At 34.3% G+C, this 21,225-nt stretch overlaps 2 protein-coding genes across 2 annotated transcripts in view; both read right to left on the bottom strand.

Annotated features, from left to right (window-relative positions):
- The window catches only part of LOC111696123 (venom allergen 3), a 29,417-nt gene extending 24,098 nt beyond the window's left edge, over positions 1-5,319 (bottom strand). The window contains exon 1 of the mRNA XM_023465672.1: positions 5,266-5,319. Coding sequence (XP_023321440.1) covers positions 5,266-5,286 — 21 coding nt within the window. The 5' untranslated portion in view covers positions 5,287-5,319. The remainder of the gene's footprint in view (positions 1-5,265) is intronic.
- Positions 5,320-6,651: 1,332 nt separating this feature from the next.
- The window catches only part of LOC111696118 (histone deacetylase complex subunit SAP130-A), a 17,915-nt gene continuing 3,341 nt past the window's right edge, over positions 6,652-21,225 (bottom strand). The window contains exons 5-25 of the mRNA XM_023465663.1: positions 21,046-21,136; positions 20,814-20,914; positions 20,354-20,419; positions 19,581-19,662; positions 18,579-18,774; positions 17,905-18,042; positions 16,907-17,126; positions 16,426-16,495; positions 14,833-14,988; positions 13,881-14,155; positions 13,198-13,269; positions 13,088-13,143; positions 12,194-12,292; positions 10,864-10,928; positions 10,450-10,533; positions 9,384-9,582; positions 8,321-8,425; positions 7,625-7,678; positions 7,106-7,168; positions 6,815-6,894; positions 6,652-6,673 (exon numbers count right to left, since the gene is read on the bottom strand). Of these exons, the coding sequence (XP_023321431.1) occupies positions 6,652-6,673; positions 6,815-6,894; positions 7,106-7,168; positions 7,625-7,678; positions 8,321-8,425; positions 9,384-9,582; positions 10,450-10,533; positions 10,864-10,928; positions 12,194-12,292; positions 13,088-13,143; positions 13,198-13,269; positions 13,881-14,155; positions 14,833-14,988; positions 16,426-16,495; positions 16,907-17,126; positions 17,905-18,042; positions 18,579-18,774; positions 19,581-19,662; positions 20,354-20,419; positions 20,814-20,914; positions 21,046-21,136 (2,294 nt within the window). The remainder of the gene's footprint in view (positions 6,674-6,814; positions 6,895-7,105; positions 7,169-7,624; positions 7,679-8,320; positions 8,426-9,383; positions 9,583-10,449; positions 10,534-10,863; positions 10,929-12,193; positions 12,293-13,087; positions 13,144-13,197; positions 13,270-13,880; positions 14,156-14,832; positions 14,989-16,425; positions 16,496-16,906; positions 17,127-17,904; positions 18,043-18,578; positions 18,775-19,580; positions 19,663-20,353; positions 20,420-20,813; positions 20,915-21,045; positions 21,137-21,225) is intronic.

Below are 21,225 nucleotides of genomic sequence, written 5' to 3' on the forward strand. Positions count from 1 at the left end.
CCCCCCCCCCCCTCTCCTTCCCTATTCCCAACCTAAACTTCCTTCTACAAGGTATATTGTGACATTGATTCTAAGAATAATTTCATTTTTTCTCAGCTGAAAGAAGATATCGGAGTTCAAATCAACATGACATTATTTTAAAATAAAAATATGTTTAGATAATGAGATTAACAAACAGATTTGTTCACAATACTGACAATTTTAAGATGGATCAAGAACAAACTGTATAAGAACGACTTAACCCTATAAGACCAAGTCATTTATTTTGCCTTTTTTTGTAACAATAACATCAAAGAAAGAATAGAAGATATTAGAATCAGCTGTCAGTGGTGCAGAATCGCGCTAACCCACAACTAAAAAAATAACAATTTCTTTATGTATTGTATAATGTATATATTGTAGAGGAAGTCGAGGAAAAAATCCCCGAACGAGGATTATGAAATCCGCAAATGAGTAGTGTCGGATCCTGGAACTAGAGAAGACCTACCCAACTTCCTCTCCTTTAATACACTCGTTATTTAACATGTATTTATATCTAGAAGCAATGAATATATTAACTATTTGTGGGACCCAAGAATTTAAATTTTTTGGCATATTTGAAATGGCAGGACATCGGAAGACGGCTTTTTAAAAATGTATATTTTATCATTTTTTGGACGTTTTTCTTTGCAAACATTTTTACTACAGGGTGTTCCAATAAACATGCGAATCATGAGAGACGATTGGAATATCGTCTTTGATTTCAGATAATTTATAAATAAATGCATCAAAAAACACTTAAAAGTCTTATTAGCTTTCCAAAATGTAGTCTACCTTATTTGCATCCTTCAATCAACTAGCTTCTGGACAAATTTCCTAATTTTGAAGGTGAACAATTGGTAGACCATAGTTTAGAAATTTAGAAATTATATTTTTATAATTATCCCACATTGAACAAAGAAGACATTGAAGTCGTCATTTAATTCACATTTTAACTGGGACACCCTGTATAAAACTGGATTTTGCAATAAAAGATTTTTGTTGCAAATTTGCAATTTGTTTTGTAGATTCAATAAGTACAGCTTAAGAGATTTACAATTATGTATCATTTGTCATATTTGGACATAAAACATGGGATTTAAAGGGGGGTGGGTTCAAATTGCCCCCCCCCCCAGCTTATCCTGGTTTTCAAGTACCCCAGCCCAGCAGAAATAGGGTTATGAGAAAATGCCACAGATAAAGCAAGAATTTAAAGTTAAAATCTAAGATGGGCGATAAGTACCTATAGTGGGTTCCAATAAACACGAGTTTGTAATAGTTGATAAATGACAAAGAGTTATCACCTTATCAGTTTTGAGCTTTCTAAAGTGCGGTCTACCTTCTTTGTATCTTTAAAATTGACGGAAAAATTGAACATTTCAGCAATTTTGTTTTAAATGAAATACATGAGCAAAGACGATGTAGAAGTCGCTACTTAATGGCCATGTACGTATTTTGGTACACCCTGTACATACGGAAATACCTCACTATACCCTACTTGCTAACCTCTTCACCTACTCTCCACCTATCTATATATGTTTCCTGCAATGTTTATAACCAGAAATAAACCGTGAATCTGCTTTTCATGACAGATAAAATCTGATATATATATATGCAGAGCAGCATAAACAAACAACCAATGGGGAACAGAATATGGCTTGGGGGCCTTTATAGGAAACAATCTAGTCGATAAGAAAGCATTTTATACTTTGCTTGGCGGTCTGTCGAATGAACTCATCGGACGTCAAATGAGCGGAATTAAAAAATTATGGAACAACATTTTTAAAATTTTTTTTTTGAAACTCATAACTTTGAAAACCTTCTTAGATTGTGCAGTGAGAAGTTTCGTGAATGTTTAATCTTTTCCTTAAGGGGTTTCAATACATTTTCCCCCATTTTTTCTTCATTTATTCATCATAAAAGTTTTCCTTTATAGTTATTATATCCTTCTGTTCTAACTGTGTAAAAATACATTTATTTTCGGCATACCTATTTAACACTAATTAGCTTTCCCTTTTAATTTTCATAGCTGCAGAGACCAGCTGAAACATTGTTCTTTCTAGAATGTTCACCACCGCCATTTTTAGGTTTTGAAAATTTGTTTGGTAGCTTAAACTTTCAGTTTTAATTTATTTAAAATTCATAGATAAAAATGATCATAAATGTCATAAACTTTTTTAATATCTAAAATTGTTTAAGAGCGATGATATTGCAATTAAATCAGATTAAGATAACAATCTGTAGTATATATTCCAGAATCAAAATGTTCCATAAAATAATTTCCGATTTTAGATACTTTATGATGGTAAACTATTAAAAGAGATATTTTTGTTCAAAACTTAAATATTTCTCAGGATTGAAGCTAGGACCACCCTGTACTTATTTATGTACAAAATTGTAATTTATAGTGAATTCCCTTTTTTAAAAAAAAATCCCCGAACTTAAATTTGAAGACATTTACTATTTTCAAATTAGGGCAGTATCTTATAGTTCTAAGACCCCTTCTTTTTAAAATTTTAAATTTGGTGTCTTGATTTTCAATATTTAGGCCCCATTTTTTGCCTCAAGCTCCTGATTTGTTTTGGACGATAAATCTATGAAATTATGAAGGTCTATGATGATGGGGGAGGGGGAGGCCTCCCTGTAGTTACGCCTCTAAATACTGTTTGATATTTGATCTGCTCACGAGTAGTTAAAGATACTGAAGATTAAGCAAACATGATTCAAGGAACAGATTTATGCTTTAAATAAGAAGAGTTAAAGGGAGAGACCGACTAGACATGGTGTGTTAAGCTTAAAGTGCAGTATTGTAGAGAAATTTGTCAGGATTTATTTGAGACCTATATACGGTGCGTAATTGTTCAGACAGAGCACAAATTCAATCTTTAAAATCCTCCTGCAGGTTTTCCATTCTGGAAGAATGATTTTGAGAATCGGTTTTTAAAAAATTGTTAGATAACGACCAAGAAAAATATAACAAAGATTCTTTAGTAACTAAGTGGTTGTTTAGGAATATGTTTTTCAATAGAAATTTGTGAAGAAATCGATGTTAGAATCAGTTATATCTTTATCATTTTATATTTGAATTTCTTATTCTTTATAATTTGTTAGCAGATTAATTCAAATTCGTCAAATGTCGTCTTTTCAATAAAACAATTCCAGGAAATCATCGGAAAACTATTGTGAACATTATTCATTACAGAAACCGAGAACCATATGAGATTACTTATTTTGGATAATAAGAGTTAATTTCGATGTTCTCAAACAACTAATGTTTACATTAGAATTTTGTTACATTTTTCAACAACCATGTTTAGCCGGTCTCTCCCTTTAAACAAGATGAGTTAAACATATCTCAGTATTATCTAATTATTCTCGCATATCCTGTATAATGAATACTGTACCCCTGTACAATTAATACCGTACCCTGTATAATGAATACCGTACCCCTGTATAATGAATACTGTACCACTGTATAATGAATACTGTACCACTGTACAATGAATACCGTACCCTGTATAATGAATACTGTACCCCTGTATAATGAATACTGTACCTCGTATAATGAATATACTGTAGTCTGCACCCCTGTATTATGAATACTGTACCACTGTATAATGAAAACTGTACCTCTGAATAATGAATACTGTTTCCCTATAAAATGAAAACTGTACCACTGTATAATAAACACTGTACCCCTGTATATGGAATACTGTATCCCTATATAATGAATACTGTACCCCTGTATAATGAATACTGTACCCCAGTATAATGAATACTGTACCTCGTATAATCAATATACTGTACCCTGTATAATGAATACTGTACCTCTGTATAATGAATATACTGTACCCTTGTATAATGAATACTGTACCTCGTATAATGAATATACTGTACCCCTGTATAATGAAAACTGTACCTCGTATAATGAATATAATGAATACTGTACCCCTGTATAATGAATACTTTGTTACTGTACAGTGAATACTGTACCACTGTATAATGAATACTGTACCTCGTATAATGAATACACTGTACCCTGTATAATGAATACTGTACCTCGTATAATGAATATACTGTACCAATGTATAATGAATGCTGTACCTCGTATAATAAATATACTGTACCCATGTATAATGAATACACTGTACTCTGTATAAAAAATACTGTACCCTGTATAATGAATGATATAGATCCTAAAAATTTAAACACCTAAATTAAGACAGAAGAGTAGTTTACGTGATGTTTTAAATCTTGAAGGCGTTTTCTTCTAAATTCATTTTTTCAATATTGTAAAAAGTCACTAATTCTTTTGTTAAACACAAACCTCTCTGTGTGTGTATCCGAAGAAACTAAAAACCTTTAAACAACATTGTAAAAATACGGTCAACCAAAGGGACTATTTACGGTTCTTTAAACCAACAAAATTAGTCAAAATTGGAGATTTTAATGTTTCGGTTGAGTTTCATATTGTGTAACAGTAAATAATTGACTGAAACCCAAAATGGTTGTTGGTTAAAGAACCGTAAATAGTCCCTTTAACTTCATAGTTTACAACACGAGAAAATGCTCAACATTTTCAAGATTTGAGAAAATCACTTCGAAATTTAATCATATAGAGATCATAAATAAGAAATATGCCAAGGGCTTAGTGGCCCCCCTCACATGGTTTGCAGCAAATGTAACTTTTAAATGCGCAGTGTTTTTATTTTCCCAGACTGTTGTTAAGTCGGATATATAAATATTTAAGAAGCAGATACAATCTGAGATAGGGGTATTTAAAATTTCTCCATCTTGTTTAGGGGAGCTAGAGTTTAAAATAGGGAAGAAGGGGGGAATATTTCATATATAAGTTGTTTGGTGATTCCCCTTTTGTACCAAGCATTCAGTCTTTTCGTGAGTCGTAGAACTTTAATGGGGGAGTAGGTAGAGGCGGGGTAATCCCACCCCCCCTTCATTAATTATACCATAGTTTGATAGAAATCGACTAAAATGGAAACATTTTGAATTATTGAAATTTTTCCTGGTTCCGGGGTCTCAAATTAATTTTTATGTCTACCCAATTTTCCCGAGGGGGGAAAGGCAGTACCTCAACTCGAAGGGAGGGAATCACGTCCTTCAGCTAGTCACAAAAAAGAGGTAATTTTTTACATTGTATTGGTACAATATATATATATATAGTGAACATATTATGTTCGAAAGAATATGCAACTTAATTTTGCGGAGTTCAAGTTTTGAAAAAATTACCAAATTAAGTTGTGTCGGCATCTTTCAACAATGTAATCCACACTGAACACGTTATACATACAGTGGTTGCGTTATACAAACATACTGAAGAAGGGGGGGGGGAGAAAGGGGGACTAAAATTGCATTTTCAAAATCTCAAAACAAATTTCAAATCGCTTTTATCATTTCTGTGCTATAAAAAATGTTTGCAACTTTTTTCCTTGCTTTTTCTATGATTCCGTTTTTTTTCCACATTTGTGATAAAAGTAGAGAATTGAAAATATATACGGGTATGTTTTTAATGTAAAACCTACAGGTATCATTACGTAACAAAATATTAACTTTTCTTGTATGATTTTTATTTGTTTACAGGGTGTCCCAAAAAACGCTTTCTACGGTATTGCAGAATGCTGCTGTCAACATGGTTCGATTTACAAATTTTCGGAAAATTTTAATGTCTGCAGAACATTTCTGAAAGATGGACGCCAGTTTGAGGTCTGCGGTACAAAAATTAAGGAAATTATGACATTTAATTTAGAGTTCGCCACTTTGATTTGGTTAAGTTAGTAAATTTGACAATTTAGTTTTTCGTTCATAACCTGTTATAGCATTATTGCTTTAATAAACGTTAAATATTTTTTCCAACCTTCATCATATTTAGGTAAAAATTTCTGAGGATCATAGAATTCCGTTTTCCTTAAACTAATATGACCATTGACCAAACTAGATTTAAATTTTAACAGGTAGACGTTTCAATCATAAACGAGACATTTCATAGAGAAATAATAATTTCATAAATGATTTCCTTCTATTATATCAAATTTAAATATTCCGTTACATAGAAAAGCGATTTTAAAAATATTTTAAAAATTATATCACAATCTTACAAGGCATTACTTTTTAGAGGATACCGGGTCTGAACCGATTTTCTTTGAAATAAAAGTTTCTTCATGATTGATAGAAGATTAAATATTACCATCTATTTGTTGAATTAAAAATTCGAGAAATTGATTTGAGAAGTTGAACAGAACCTTATTTCATATTGCGAATATCAAATAGCACCTAAAACTGATGAATTTCAACATATCTGAATAATTTGTTTAAATGTCTTCTTTTTTTTCGTAAATTAAAGAACCAAAACACATGCTTTATTGTATTCACATTATTATACAGTATCTTACAAATTTAACAAAAGTTTGTTACGAAAATCAACATACAGTTAATAAATATTCATTAGGAATGAAAAAAAAATTAGAAAAGTTTTCCTCCAATTCATCTACTTGTAACTTTGCAAAAAAGTAAAAATAAGAAAAAAAAAATGTCAAATTTTAACAAACATAAAACAGTTTTATTCTAAAAGTAGGTAGGTAGGAAGGTAGGTAGGTGGGTAAGAAGGAAAGTAAGTAATTAGGTGGACATACTCTGTATTCTGTAAGGGTAAATTTGATTGAGGGATCAAGCATTTATCCAATTTAAAAATGCCCAAATTGAATATCGAGATAGAATATTTAAGATAAACGATACTCCGTACAGAAGTTCCGACCTCTAAGCAAGTTATACCCCCCCCCACCTCCACCTAGTTTTTAAAAACTTACTTGCTGATTCTTCTAATCGCTTTCCAATCTGTTGAAATTTCTTTGATAACTCTGACTGAAATTAAACAAGTTGAAATCTAATTCTAAATAGTATATTACATTTAGAAAACTGCAACGTAAGACTGCAGATTTCATTAAAAACAAGTTAGGTCCAAATGAAAAAAAGCGCAATTTAATGTTTGATCAAATATGATGTGGGACCCGGACGCCTTATATTTCCAGTATATCCTTTACTTTCAAAGTTGACAGTGCAGTCTGTTGCTTACCTCCATATCAATAATATCCTCCATACCAGCTGATAAATGGAAAATCTTCCACCCGTTGATTTTCTGTAAACAAACAAATAAAAATATTTCGTTATGTATTGGGAACCCAGATTTGTCAGGACATTATCTTTGTTTTTCATAAAAATAGGACTTTACATTGCAAATTTTGAGGCAAATCGGTCAAGGGGTTCCCGAGATGAGATCGGACATCCGAAAAGAGGTTAATTCATTGTATGTTGCCTGTTGAATAGATAGATTAAACGGCGGATAAAAAGATAGTTATCTCAATTTGTCATCTACGGTGGTAGGCGATTTTATCAATATAATGAAGACGAGTTTCGATTTAAATTTTGATCTATATCAAGCTTTAAACAGCATGGCTATTCAAAACTAAGGAAACTAAGAGAAGCTGTCAATTAAAAAGCATCTTTAACTACTAATAAACTTATAATTCGAAAAATTCTTGTTAACCGTTATTAAAATGTCGCATCGAAATTTTGAAATGTTTAGTTTGTTTCCCTGGTAAACGTATTTCTGGTTGGCGAGTTCGTTCACAGTCGGTCTTCGCTCATCCTAAACAATAATATATATACTACTCGCCGGCGCTGCCCGTAGAATTTTAGAAACACTTACAAACCCAAATTTAGTATTAAAAAGGGTAATTTAAAAAAAAAAATTTTTCGAATTTTTAAAAAAATTTTCCTAGCTTTTGTTACCACCGGGGTACTCAAGGGTCCCCTCAAAAATGTCCGCCAATTATTATATAGATTTACTATTTTTACAGTTTTAAAATAGAACATTAAAATATTATTTAGCACATTCAAATAAATAATTATTTGTACAATAATTCAAATAATTGAATGAAAAAGATTTAAACGCGATTAAAGGATTAAAACTTAAACGTAAATATAAGATTTAAACACGATACAAGCTGTTTCGCCTACTTGACATCTTTATAATGTACTTAAAGTAAAATACCCATAGTTGTAGGGTTGGTTGTTCAATGAAACATTTTGCCCTTATTGGCTGTTTAAGCCATTAAAAGTAGGCATACTATTCGAAAAAATGCTTGATCTCAATGTTTCATTGACACCCATCCCCTTCATTAAGGCATTTTACCTGCTAGAAACACTTTTAATAAAAAGACTTTTTTTTTGGCAAAAAAAAAGCTTTGACACCCTTTTGTCCAAGATTGTTCACACTGTGTCAACTCACCTTTGGTTTAACATCTGAAAATCTGAGAAAATGATTGTGTCGAGATTTCCAGGGTTTATTATCTCTCAAGGTCATCATCGGCTTTCCCTTCAGGAAATTCGACCCCTGAACATCAATCAATCAAACATTTTTTAGCCGAGTTAATCTATAAATTCCCGCTATAGGTAAAATTAACGTAAAGAAGTTCAGACCCCGCAGTTACCAGAAGCAGGAAAAGTAAGTAAGTAAGTAAGTAAGTAAGTAAGTAAGTAAGTAAGTAAGTAAGTAAGTAAGTAAGTAAGTAAGTAAGTAAGTAAGTAAGTAAGTAAGTAAGTAAGTAAGTAAGTAAGTGAGTTAGTATGTAAGTAACTAAGGGAGGGGGGAGCACAAAACGTATTACTCTCCGGAAAATTTAAACAGTGTTTAAACATAACTTAGAATTGTTGAAGGAGGCTGATTTTTTGCATGCAAACTCAGAATTTGCTGGTTTTGAAGGAATCTGAACAAAAGTGCGCGCGCGCGAGAGTAATACATTTTATGCCCCCCCCTTTTTAAAAAGAGAACGAGATCACATTAATAAAGTAAAAAATAGTTACTTCAATTATGAGATTTCAATTACAAAGACATTTCTGAATAAATTCGACTCAATAAACATAATAGATGTGAAGAAATTGAAAGCAGTAAAAACCAAAATCCGCCGAATGTGACCATTTTGACGTTTGGGGCACTTCGGGGATTCTATCTATATTCAACAATCAACATAGAACTTTAATGTTTGTTTTGAAGCTATACAATACACATCTTGACATTTTATCTAGCAAAACTGTAATAACCTTTGTCCTCCCGTCTAATATTATCAAGAATCCCTTGAACTAAGCCCAAGGGTACATATTTTCTTGAAAAATCATTCCCCTCCAGTGCTGAAGATAAATATTATTTATTAGGGTTTTTCTCGCTGGATTGGGGGAAAATAAATGATATTAGGGGGAAAATTAATAAATTAGAAAAAAATCACCACCCTTTCCGCACGGAGGGGAGGGGGGAATCTTAAAAATATACAACCCTGACTAAAACTAAAGTTAACCTTCTCCCTCTCCTCATCACTTGTTAACTCCTCCTCATCATCTGCCTGGTCAGTTTCCTTTATATCCTGCCACACCCCCGGGCCCCACCCTCGTCCCTCACCAGTCCAACCACGCCCTGTCCCACTGTTCCAGTTGCTGACACGCCCCTCCCACCCAGGTTCACCACTGCTCAGAACACGCCCGCCCTCCCATTCCAACCTACAATATTCAGAAATGTAAAACTAGTTTAATCATTGATCATCACTCCCTCTCTTTCGTTACCTGTTACTATGGAACAGGGACCACATTTTATGAATTTGAGCTATCAGTGCACAAGATGTGGTTCAACTTCTAGTCAACGTTTCAACTATGTCTTACCATTAATTAAATCTGGTCCCGGGAAATTCAGAATGCTATTTATACATTTTTTTAGAGAAATTAAAATAAATAACAGGAAGCTGACTCTTGGGTATAATTATGGTGTGCAGATAATAGAGTTATAAACGATAAAGTATTGGTGTACAAGCTGTATCAGGTAAACACCTTACACACCAGAGACGCAAGTAAACAGTAAAACCAAGCAGAATTCTGTTTTCTTAGCTTTCTATTGACTCAGTGACCTCTATGCTGGAGTATCAATTGAAATGCCCACATATGAACAGACGCAATGGAGAGTTCACACAGGAAATGGGAGGGNGGGGGGTATTTAAACTTTTATTGTGCAGATGATATTGAACTTGGAACAATACTTTTCTTTGCTTTCTCGATTATTAAATTAATAATTCAATAATTTAATAAATCTCTCTACAATTCAATGATTTAAAATAATTATATAAACCACAAAAAAATTCTATTAATTAGTCAATCAGTCAATTATTAATAATTCAATAAGTCCATTATTAATAATTCAATATTTCAATCTATACTTCAACAAATCACTCAATCCATAATTCAATATAACACTCGATTACTTCATTATTCACTCAATATTTCAATAAACCAATTAATAATTCAATTTTTCAATTTCAATAATTAAAAAATATAATTTTGTATTCACCAAACTTTATTATATAAATGTTGGGCTACCTATCTCGAGCTCCTAGCTCTCGTTTGACCGCCACCCACTCAGGGCTCACGTTGACCGGGTTAGAAGGAGGCAACTGCTGTTTTCTATAATAACAAAACAACATTAACCGAGACTATATAAAGACAAGTTGGGACAGCAACCTATACTATATACACTAGTTGGGACAGCAACTCATACTATATAAAGACAAGATGGGACATAACAGTTAAAAACAAAAACAAATTCAAAAACAAATTCAAAAACGAAAAAAACAATAACAAAAACAACAATAATAACAACTGCGACTGCAACTACATTCACAACTATGCAACTACAACTACAGCTACAGCTACAGCTTCCAGAATAACTAAAATTACAATAAAACAATAAAGAAAAACCAACAAAACGAAAAAAACAGTTCTTCTGATTCTAACCTAGGTTTCTTTCTTGGAGAAGGTTCGGGTTGGAGAGGCGCAGTTTGTACAGTTGGTGGAGCAGTCTAGAATATATTGTCTATGTATATAGGGGAGCAGTCTAGAACATATTGTCTATGTATATAGGGTAGCAGTCTTGAGTATATTGGCAATGTATATAGGGGAGCAGTCTAGAATATATTGTCTATGCATATAGGGGAGCAGTCTAGAATATATTGTCTATGTATATAGGGGAGCAGTCTAGAACATATTGTCTATGTATATAGGGGAGCAGTCTAGAGTATATTGGCAATGTATATAGGGGAGCAGTCTAGAATATATTGTCTATGTATATAGGGGAGCAGTCTAGAATATATTGTCGATGTATATAGGGGAGCAGTCTAGAATATATTGGCAATCTATATAGGGGAGCAGTCCAGAATATATTGTCTTAGTATATAGGGGAACAGTCTAGAATATATTGTCTATGTATATAGGGAAGCAGTCTAGAAAATATTGTCTATGTATATAGGGGAGCAGTCTAGAATATATTGTCTATGTAGTATATAGGGGAACAGTCTAGAATATATTGTCTATGTATATAGGGAAGCAGTCTAGAAAATATTGTCTATGTATATAGGGGAGCAGTCTAGAATATATTGTCTATGTATATAGGGGAGCAGTCTAGAATATATTGTCTATGTATATAGGGGAGCAGTCTAGAATATATTGTCTATGTATAAAGGGGAGCAGTCTAGAATACATTATCTATATTGAGGAGCAGTCTAGAAAATAGGCTGTGTTAAGACTGGTTGGGAACAGCAACCTAGACTATATAAAGACTAGTTGGGAGAGCAACCTCGAGTATATGAAGACTAGTTGGGACAGCAATCTATACTATATTAACTAGTTGGGACAGCAACTCATACTGTATAAAGACAAGTTGGGACAGGAACCTAGACTTATGAAGACTTTGCTGGGACAGGAACCTAGACTATTTGAAGACTAGTTCGGACAGCAACCTAGAATATATGAAGACTAGTTGGGACAGCAAACTAGGCTATTTAGACTTGCTAGACTATAAAAAAGACTATTTTGGACAGCAAACTAAACTTTATAACGACTGGTTGGGACAGCAACCTAGACTGTATGAAGACTAGTTGGGACAGCAACCTAGACTATATAAATACAAGTTGGAACAGCAACCTGAACTATATAAAGACTATTTGGGACTGCAACCAACACTATATAAACTTGTTGGGACAGAAACCTAGACTATATAGATTCGCAGGGACAGCAAACTGCCTATATAAATACGTGTTGGGACAGCAACCTAGACTAAATGTCACACCTGTTCATCTCCTGAGAGTGCTGCTGAGCTAGGAACTGAAACTGTGCTGGACCCACTAGACGAGTCAGGTCGGTTAGGTGGAGATCCAGGGGGGTTCATCTAGATAATTCATTAATACTTCTTTACATCTTAAATTCATTCCTTCACATTTCTATTCATCTTTTTTTTACATATAAAACTATTATTGAGAGCATAGCAATTTATTTGTACCAGTGGGGATTGGGAGAATTTGGTTGATCTAGGGGGAACATATCATAATAGGAGGGATTAGGGAAATTTAGTTTCTAGGGAGAACTTATCAAAATAGGAGGAATTGGGGGGAACTTATCAGAATAGGAGGGATTGGGGGGAACTTATCAGAATTGTACTAGTGGGGATTGGGAGAATTTGGTTGATCTAGGGGGAACATATCATAATAGGAGGGATTAGGGAAATTTAGTTTCTAGGGAGAACTTATAGAATTTGGTTGATCTAGGGGGAACATATCATAATAGGAGGGATTAGGGAAATTTAGTTTCTAGGGAGAACTTATGAGAATAGGAGGAATTGGGGGGAACTTATCAGAATAGGAGGAATTGGGGGGAACTTATCAGAATAGGAGGAATTGGGGGGAACTTATCAGAATAGGAGGGATTGGGGGGAACTTATCAGAATAGGAGGGATTGGGGGGAACTTATCAGAATTGGAGGGATTGGGAGAATTTGGTTGATCTAGGGGGCACTAATCAGAATAAGAGGGATTGGAAAAAATTTGGTTGATCTAGGGAGATTGAGAACTTATCGAATTGAAGGGATTGGGGGAATTTGGTTGATCTAGGGAGAACTCAACCAAATAGGTGGGATTAGGGGAATTTTGTCAATAAGGGGGAAATAAAACAAAGTTTTGTTAATCTACCTTAATAGGAGTTCCTTCTCCATCCCGTTTCCTCAGTATAGAAGGTCGAGGGGATCCTTAATAAGTGAAAATGTGAAATGTAATTTAAAATTTTTATTTTTATTTTTTACCTGGCACCGGTTTTTCTTGTTCTTGTGTTGGTAGGATCGGGGTTATTCTTACAGGTGTTATGGTCGCTCCTCCTTTGTAACATCAATTTTTTAAATGGGAATGTCGACCGTCGAATGTCGATGTCATGTCAATTGTCAATCAAATTTACTGAGTTTCAGTGAGCTAGTTTTCCTACTAACCCTTTCAACCCTTGTCTGCAAAAACTAAGAAAATATCCATGTTGTACTATTTAAAAATTGATCGTTTCAGATGAGCTTTCTACATAATCGTGTTTTGCAGATTTATGCAGCCAATACAAGGCAGAAAATTGACAGAATTAATTTTTTGGTATAAAACCAACGATAACGGTTTACAGGTAACTGTATACAACCCTTTCAACGGAGGGTCACACAAGTTTTGTCGACAATCACAACTTTATAAACAATAATCAACAATTAATTTGTTAACAACATATCATAAATTTTTTGGATACAATAAGTAAACAATAAAGTTGACATAAAAATTGTTGAATATATTAATTATTGATTCAACAATCAACATAAATAATATTTTAATTTCTTTCTTCCTTCATATTCTTTCTTTTTATTGGCATTTTTTTTAATAAATTTTGATGTTTTGAAGTTAAATTCAAAAGATGGGAGGAAAAATGTAATAAAGTTAAGTTAGATTATTTGCTGTATACCTGTTTGTTGAAGAATGCTTCCGCCCATATCTTGAGCCTGAGCGTGAGCTTGAGCTTGAGCTTGAGCTTGAGCTTGAGCTTGAGCTTGAGCCTGAGCCTGAGCCTGAGCCTGAGCTTGAGCTTGAGCTTGAGCTTGAGCTTGAGCCTGAGCCTGAGCCTGAGCCTGAGCTTGAGCTCCTGGAGCTGGCAGAGTTGTTATTGTAACAGAGTTCTCAGTTCTACCAGATTCATACAGGATGGTTGGTGTAAAACTTGGCATAGTCATAGCAGGGGCCCTTTAATAATAACATTGGATAATGGTTATTTCAGTGGCCCTTTATAATTAACATTAGTTAAAGCAGGGGCCTTTTTTAATTACATTAGTCATAGTAGGGACCATTTCTCATTAACATTTCTTATAGCCACGGCCATTTATAAATAACATTGATTATAGCAGGGGCCCGTTATACATAACAAGTTCTACAAGGGGGCCTATGTAATCAACATTGGTTATAGCAGGGTCCAATTATAATAAACATTGGTTTTTAGCAGGGGCTATTTATAATTAACATTGGTTATAGCAGGGGCTATTAATAATTAAAATTGGTTATAGCAGGGGCTATTTATGATTAATATTGGTTAAAGATGGAGCCATTTATAATTAACATTGGTTACAAGAGGGGCTATTTATAATTAACAATTGTTAAAGCAGGTCAAAAACTTTCCAGTTACTGTTTAAGTTTTCATATCCCCCATCCCACCTCCTCAAAAAAATCTTTGAAAAACAATCCTTCCTCTCCCAAGGGGCGGAGGGTAAGTCTTTAAATTATAAATCCCTCCAGTAAAGCAGGGCCCTATATTTATACAATATAATCATTATCCCGAATTATCGTTTAAAATAATTTCTCTGTTTTTTTATATTTGGATTTCTTTCTTATTTTCAAATCTGTTTCTCCTCGACTCCCTTTACTACCTGATTGCTCTTTCTGTAACAGTGAGATTGACCGGCATGGGTTGGGCCAGATGTGGTTCTGCTCTAGCTGTCTGTTCTGTCCGGGATACAGGGAGGAAAACAAAACTAGGATTACCCCCACCACCACCACTACCTCCCCCTCCTACTCCTCCATCCCTGCAATTAAAAAATCATAATCATTTTAAGTTTGACGTGGTTTAACGTTATAAAACTTGTTCGACAGAGTGTCTCAAAATAAAGGGGAAAAGGATACTGAGGAAACAATTTTCGTTTAATTTTCAATATCAAGGCTCTATATTTTAGTTATTTGAAAGGGTAATGTTTTTCTTTACAGGCCTCAGACGCTTTTGGTTACAACCATTTCTTTGAGTATAATTTAAAAATTTAAATATCTAAAAAAGTTGATTTTTTTTGCCCGGTTTGATCAAATTTTTTTTTGGACGAAAAGCGAACTGTAGATTATAGAATGTAGATTGATTTCCCCCCAAAAATTTGTTTGGGCAATATTTTTGGACTGGACAATGACGGTACCATAACTTTCTTCTATTTATGTTTTATTTCTAATTTTATCTTTTCATTGCTCTAGCGAAAAAAATAATAATCGGTGGTCCAAAACTTTTGCTCGTAAAGAAACTTCAGACCAACAAATTACTTTATCTTCATTTATTGCACGTACTTGCACAGTTTTCCTGACACTCTTGGAAACAAATAGGCACTCTTAAGTTTCACATCTAAAGCCTTCTATGTCCACGCGCGCAGTAAAAGAAAATATCTTTGAATACTTCTGTGTTAAGTTTGGCCTAATTTAGAATAAAAGTAGCATGAGATCCATCAAACTATAGCAAAATTGGAACACGAAATTTATTTTCGAGGTCAAAAAAGACATTGGATCATTCTGACCGGTGCACTAGTAGCCAACCATTACATTATGGGTCATCTTGGCACAGATTTTAGATGTTGTATGTCGATTTATAGGTAATAGGACACGAGGAATGTGTTTCTAAGGTCAAAATAAATATTGGAGCGTTCTGACCGGCGCGCTAGCAGCCAGCCGTTACATTTTGGGTGATCTTAGCGCAAATTTAACATGCGGTGTGTCGTTTTATAGGCAATTGGGCATGAGGAATTCATTCAAAACCAAAAATAGCATTTAATATACATACTTTTCAGTTTGCATGCCAAAAATCAGTTTCCTAGGACAATGCTAAGTTATGTTTATACACTGTTTAAATTTCCCGGAGAGTAAAACGGTTCGTGCCCTTTAAAAAAAATTAAAATCAACTGTGAAAGATCATATTTTTTTTTAAGATTTAAAGATCTTTACTTACAAAACTAATTGTAACATAAAAAGTATGAGGCCTAGCATGAACAAATCAGACCTTGAAATAACTGAAATATAGAGATTTGTATATGAAGAAATTGTAAAAGATAAACGAAAGTTTTCTGGAACACCCAGTATATCTTTAAAATTCTGTTTTAAACCAACAATATTTTTATTAAATATATTATTTTGTTAAGAACGTGATATTCAGTCAAGTTAGTGAAATAAAAAACTTAAAAAAATAAACTGATTAATCGATTAATTGACTCTACCTGTTTTGACTTGGTTGTGGAGTTACACGAGCAACTGGTATACCTGGAGCAACAGTGGCTCCCCCTTTAACTAAACAAAATAAAATTAAAAGTTATCTTTAATAAACTTTACTTTTGGAAATATTAAAACTTTTTAAATTACAAAATTTTAAGGGGTTTCTTCTATCTGAAATTTGATTACTTTTATGCAGCAGAAATCAGCGAAACATTTACAGAATTGGTTTCTTTTCAAAATTGAAAAACGACGATATCTCTCCTTGTGTTAATCAGATAACTGTTGTTGAAATAGGCCAAGTAAAGTCATCTAAATTCCCATCGACAGCCCCTTTGCGGTAAAAAATATAGTAAAAAAAAATCCAATGTTCAATACTTAAATTATAGAACATATTAATATAATAAAATCAATAATATTCATTCATTCATTCATTCATTCAAAAAGAACAATTTGAAACGCATTTATTGCGTTAAACCTCTAACCTACCTTGCTGTCCTGTATATGGTAGGGTAACTGTTCGTGGAGCTGAGATCTGAAGAGAAGCAAGTGAGCTGGGAGCAGCTAGTCCTACTGTATTGGGTACCATGAGCCCGGAGCCAACACCTTGAACTGATGAAGCGGTGGAAACCAACCCAACTCCGTGATAGGAACCAGGAGCAACCATCCTTTGAACACGAGGTTTAGGACCAGTAGGGACCATAGGGACCTAGAACATGTCATGATACACTAATATATAGGTTCAGGACCAGTAGAGACCATAAGGACCTAGAATATGTCATGGTTTACTAATACATAGGTTTAGGACCAGTAGGGACCATGGGGACCTAGAATATGATATGGTTTACTAGTACATAGGTTTAGGACCAGTAGGGACCATGGGGACCTAGAGTATGATATGGTTTACTATGGGGACCTAGAATATGTCAAGATACACTAATATATAGGTTCCGGACCAGTAGGGACCTACTATATGTCATGGTTTACTACTACATAGGTTTAGGACCAGTAGGCACCATGGGGACCTAGAATATGTCATGATACACTAATATATAGGTTTCGGACCAGTAGGGACCATAGTGAACTAGAATATGTCATGAAACACTAATATATAGGTTCCTGACCAGTAGGGACCATGGGGACCTAGAATATGTCATGGTTTACTAATACATAGGTTTAGGACCAGTAGGGACCATGGGGACCTAGAATATGTCATGATACACTAATATAAAGGTTCCGGACCAGTAAGGACCATGGGGACCTAAAATATGTCATGGTTCACAAATACATAGGGGAGATGTTTTTATTTTATTTAAAGAATTAAATAAAACTTATAAAAACAACTGTTTTTTATCAGGGAATTTGGGGGAAAATATAAGTTGCACAACTAATATACAGTATACATACACCCCTGGACCAGTGGGGTTACTAAAGGAATCTAGATGGAAGATTAATTTATTCCTAGATTGTCCGGTTGTATATCAGACCTGTATATGTGTACTGGGGGTTAGAGAAACGAGGGGAGTAGGGCTGACCATCCTGCCTCCACCCCTAGCCACAGCCCCAACCTGGGCACCCCTGGGGGACATTGCGGGCTTCAAGGCAACCTGACTTGCCACACCAACCTTAAATTCAATATACATAAATTTCTATCAAAATGAGTTATGTATATAAGTTAGCTATAGCTGGCCAAACGGCTAGACCAAATTGGCTGATTTTTTCTTTTAAAAACTTATGGTTAACAAAGTAACATAGGATAATTACAAGGTACTAATGCAAGGAAAGTTATTTCAGAGGTGTACGCATTTTTGTACTGCAGTGTACTGTCTTTGGGCGGAAAAGTAAACACAAGACGGATGTCGAAGCCTCAAATGGAATTTTCACAAAAATAATCTGTGAAATATTCTGGTCTTAGGAAACTATTATGTGAATTTTCAAAATTATCAAAATTAAATGTTTTAATCCTCCTCGGATACTGGACGAACACGGATGGATCTATTCTTGTTTACTAATTCCGCCCAGTGAGATCTGGTTTCAATATGTACGCAGAATATACGCGACCGCGATTAACTTTCCTTGCATTAGTATCTTGGGATAAATATATTTTTTTTAAAACTATTTTTTTATTTATAATTCGAATTTTTTAAATTTTATAGATTACCTGCGGTGAGATACCAACCCCTATATGAGACGGAATATTGATTGATTTAGCCCCTGAGCTAGAACTGGCTAGGGATTTAGCCCCTAAACTAGAACCAGCTAAGGGTTTAGCCCCTAAACTAGGGCTAGCTAGGGGTTTAGTCTGAGCTAGGGATACCCTTGTATCTCCTGAGGGACGAGCTCCAGGCTGCCCAGGCCTATAATCAAGCAAAATAAATATTGCTGATAATCCATTTTGATGCCGATCCGGATCCTCAATCCTTCCTGAGCAGGGAACTCTTGTATTGTGGATGAAGAGATTAATGCCGTATCTCTATCTTCTATTAATTTGCAGATTAATTTAATCATTATTCGAAATCCACAGTGTAATTGAAGGGGTAACTGAAATGATCCTCAAAGTTAAAGTGCCCAGAGGGGATATCGATATCAAGTGAACTTGATTATGAGTATCCAGCACCAAAGTTCCCGACTCTGTTTGGATAAAGATGCAAATGCGGATCCGGATCCAGGTCGAGAATATTCATTAAGATAATTTTCCATTATTTTGTAAAGTTTATTTTTAGGTTCAATTTTTTCTCCGACTTTATTCAACAAATTCAGAGATTAAAGAACGAAAAGAATTCAAATGAAGAAAACTATAAAAATAAAAATAAAATAAAATGAAAAAAAGTTTCCTTCTTAAAGAATTAAAAAAGGCAAAGTTTGTCAACAATCAACAAGATTATAATTTTCAAAAACGAACAATATCAATTATCAGGGGTAAATGACATAAAATGTTTATTAACGTAATTAATCAATGCTCAAAAAAAAATGGAAATTTGGACATCAATTGACAGTTTTTTTGCCTTTTTTTTAATGTTCAACATTTCATGTTTCCCCCAATTCTAAGAAAAAATACAGAACAGTTAGCAACTTTTTCCCTAAAATTGGGTGGGGCAGGGGTAAATACCTTTTCAAGAAAATATAGACCCCTGTATGATTATTCACAAAGTAAATAATTTACCTGAAAGAAAGTGGTGTCATAGAAACTGGTCGAGCTCCGATAGGAAGTACAGTGGCTGGCCTCGTCGACCTTCCTCCCCCAACTTGATCAAGAAATTATTTTTAAAAAATGAAGTAACCCCTAATGGCATTCTATTTAACATAATTTAAAATATAACGTCGCTTTCCAATTTATAAATTAGAAAGGTAAGTAAAGCCACTAGCCAGTGTAAAGATATTTGATTAGAACTATCTATAAGAGTTTAAGAATTTAATTTAATTAAAGAGTAAGCACCTGCTTTGCTTTTTAGAAAATACGGTTTAAAAACCTGCGTTCTTCCCAAAATCTTTTTATTAGACAAATCCTGTTTTAAGGCAGTGCTTAGGATCCGGATGATCCGCAAGATTTTGACTTCCTGGATCCGGATCCAAGGGGCAAAATTTCTTGCTATAAAAAACTGCTAAAAAAATTTACTCACAAACCCCAAATCTGAACTTTTGAAAAAGATAGATTTTACAAGTTTCCTGATTTCTGAATGGTTTATCAAATTTTGGCATAAAAATAAGCGAACAAATTAAGACGAAAATTTTGAAATTCTGCTTTGTTAAATAGATCAGTAAATTTTCTGGAAATAACCTGAATCCGGATCCGTTTTTTCCAGTTTGGATCCAGAATCCGGATCCGGATTCGCATCAAACCCTCAGCACTGTTTTTAGAGACTCTTAGGAGACTCATGAAAAGGTGAGGAATATTCAAAGAATTAGTATAAGATGAGAACCCTCAGGAAAAGGTACCTGTAATAGCCTGGGTTGTCAGGGTATTGAATTGACCGGCAGCGGTTGTACTGCTAATCCTTCCAACTGAAATGAATTCAATTAACACTTTTTAACTTATATACTTAAGCTAAGATAAGATATGGGAAGGATATAAGAAAATTGTAGAAGTAGAAATAAGAAGAATTTTCCGAAATGTTTCTTTAAATATACTTTTAGAATACAGTTCTCAAGAAATGTTTTTGAATACATCAGCTAATAGAGTAAAAAACGAAGAAATCCAGATACTTTAATTCTGTAGGTGAGGTGAGTCGGATGCTATGTACCTGAAGGTGGGTTGGGTCGGATACTATGTACCTGAAGGTGGGTTGGGTCGGATACTATGTACCTGAAGATGGGTTGGGTCGGATACTATGTACCTGAAGGTGGGTTGAGTCGGATGCTATGTACATGAAGGTGGGTTGAGTCGGATACTATGTACCTGAAGATGGGTTGGGTCGGATACTATGTCCCTGGACACCGGAAAGTGTCACCATTGAAGTCATCGAATTTCCACGGATAATAGGAGTCGCAATAGCAGACCTAAAATTATCCACATTAACAGTATTCTAAAAGTAGACAGATTTCCATTCAGTCTAATTAAAATGCGCATCCAAAATCCGTAGACAATATTACTAATAATGCTATCATAAGGAGGGGGTTGGGGGGATTACCTTGGTTGGGGTGTAGTGGTCCTGGAAGGTTGGGGAGCAGATAGGACGGGTCTGGTCCCTGGTCGAACTTGGGATAAAGAAGTGACTCGTCCTAAACAATTCAGTTTAAAAGCTTTTAAATATTGGTAGATTTATTACACTGCATTTTTTTATTATCAAAATTAAAAATCCCCCCCCCCC

This window comes from Eurytemora carolleeae, unplaced genomic scaffold (assembly GCF_000591075.1).
Source record: "Eurytemora carolleeae unplaced genomic scaffold, Eaff_2.0 scaffold203, whole genome shotgun sequence".
Taxonomy (NCBI): Eukaryota; Metazoa; Arthropoda; class Copepoda; order Calanoida; family Temoridae; genus Eurytemora; species Eurytemora carolleeae.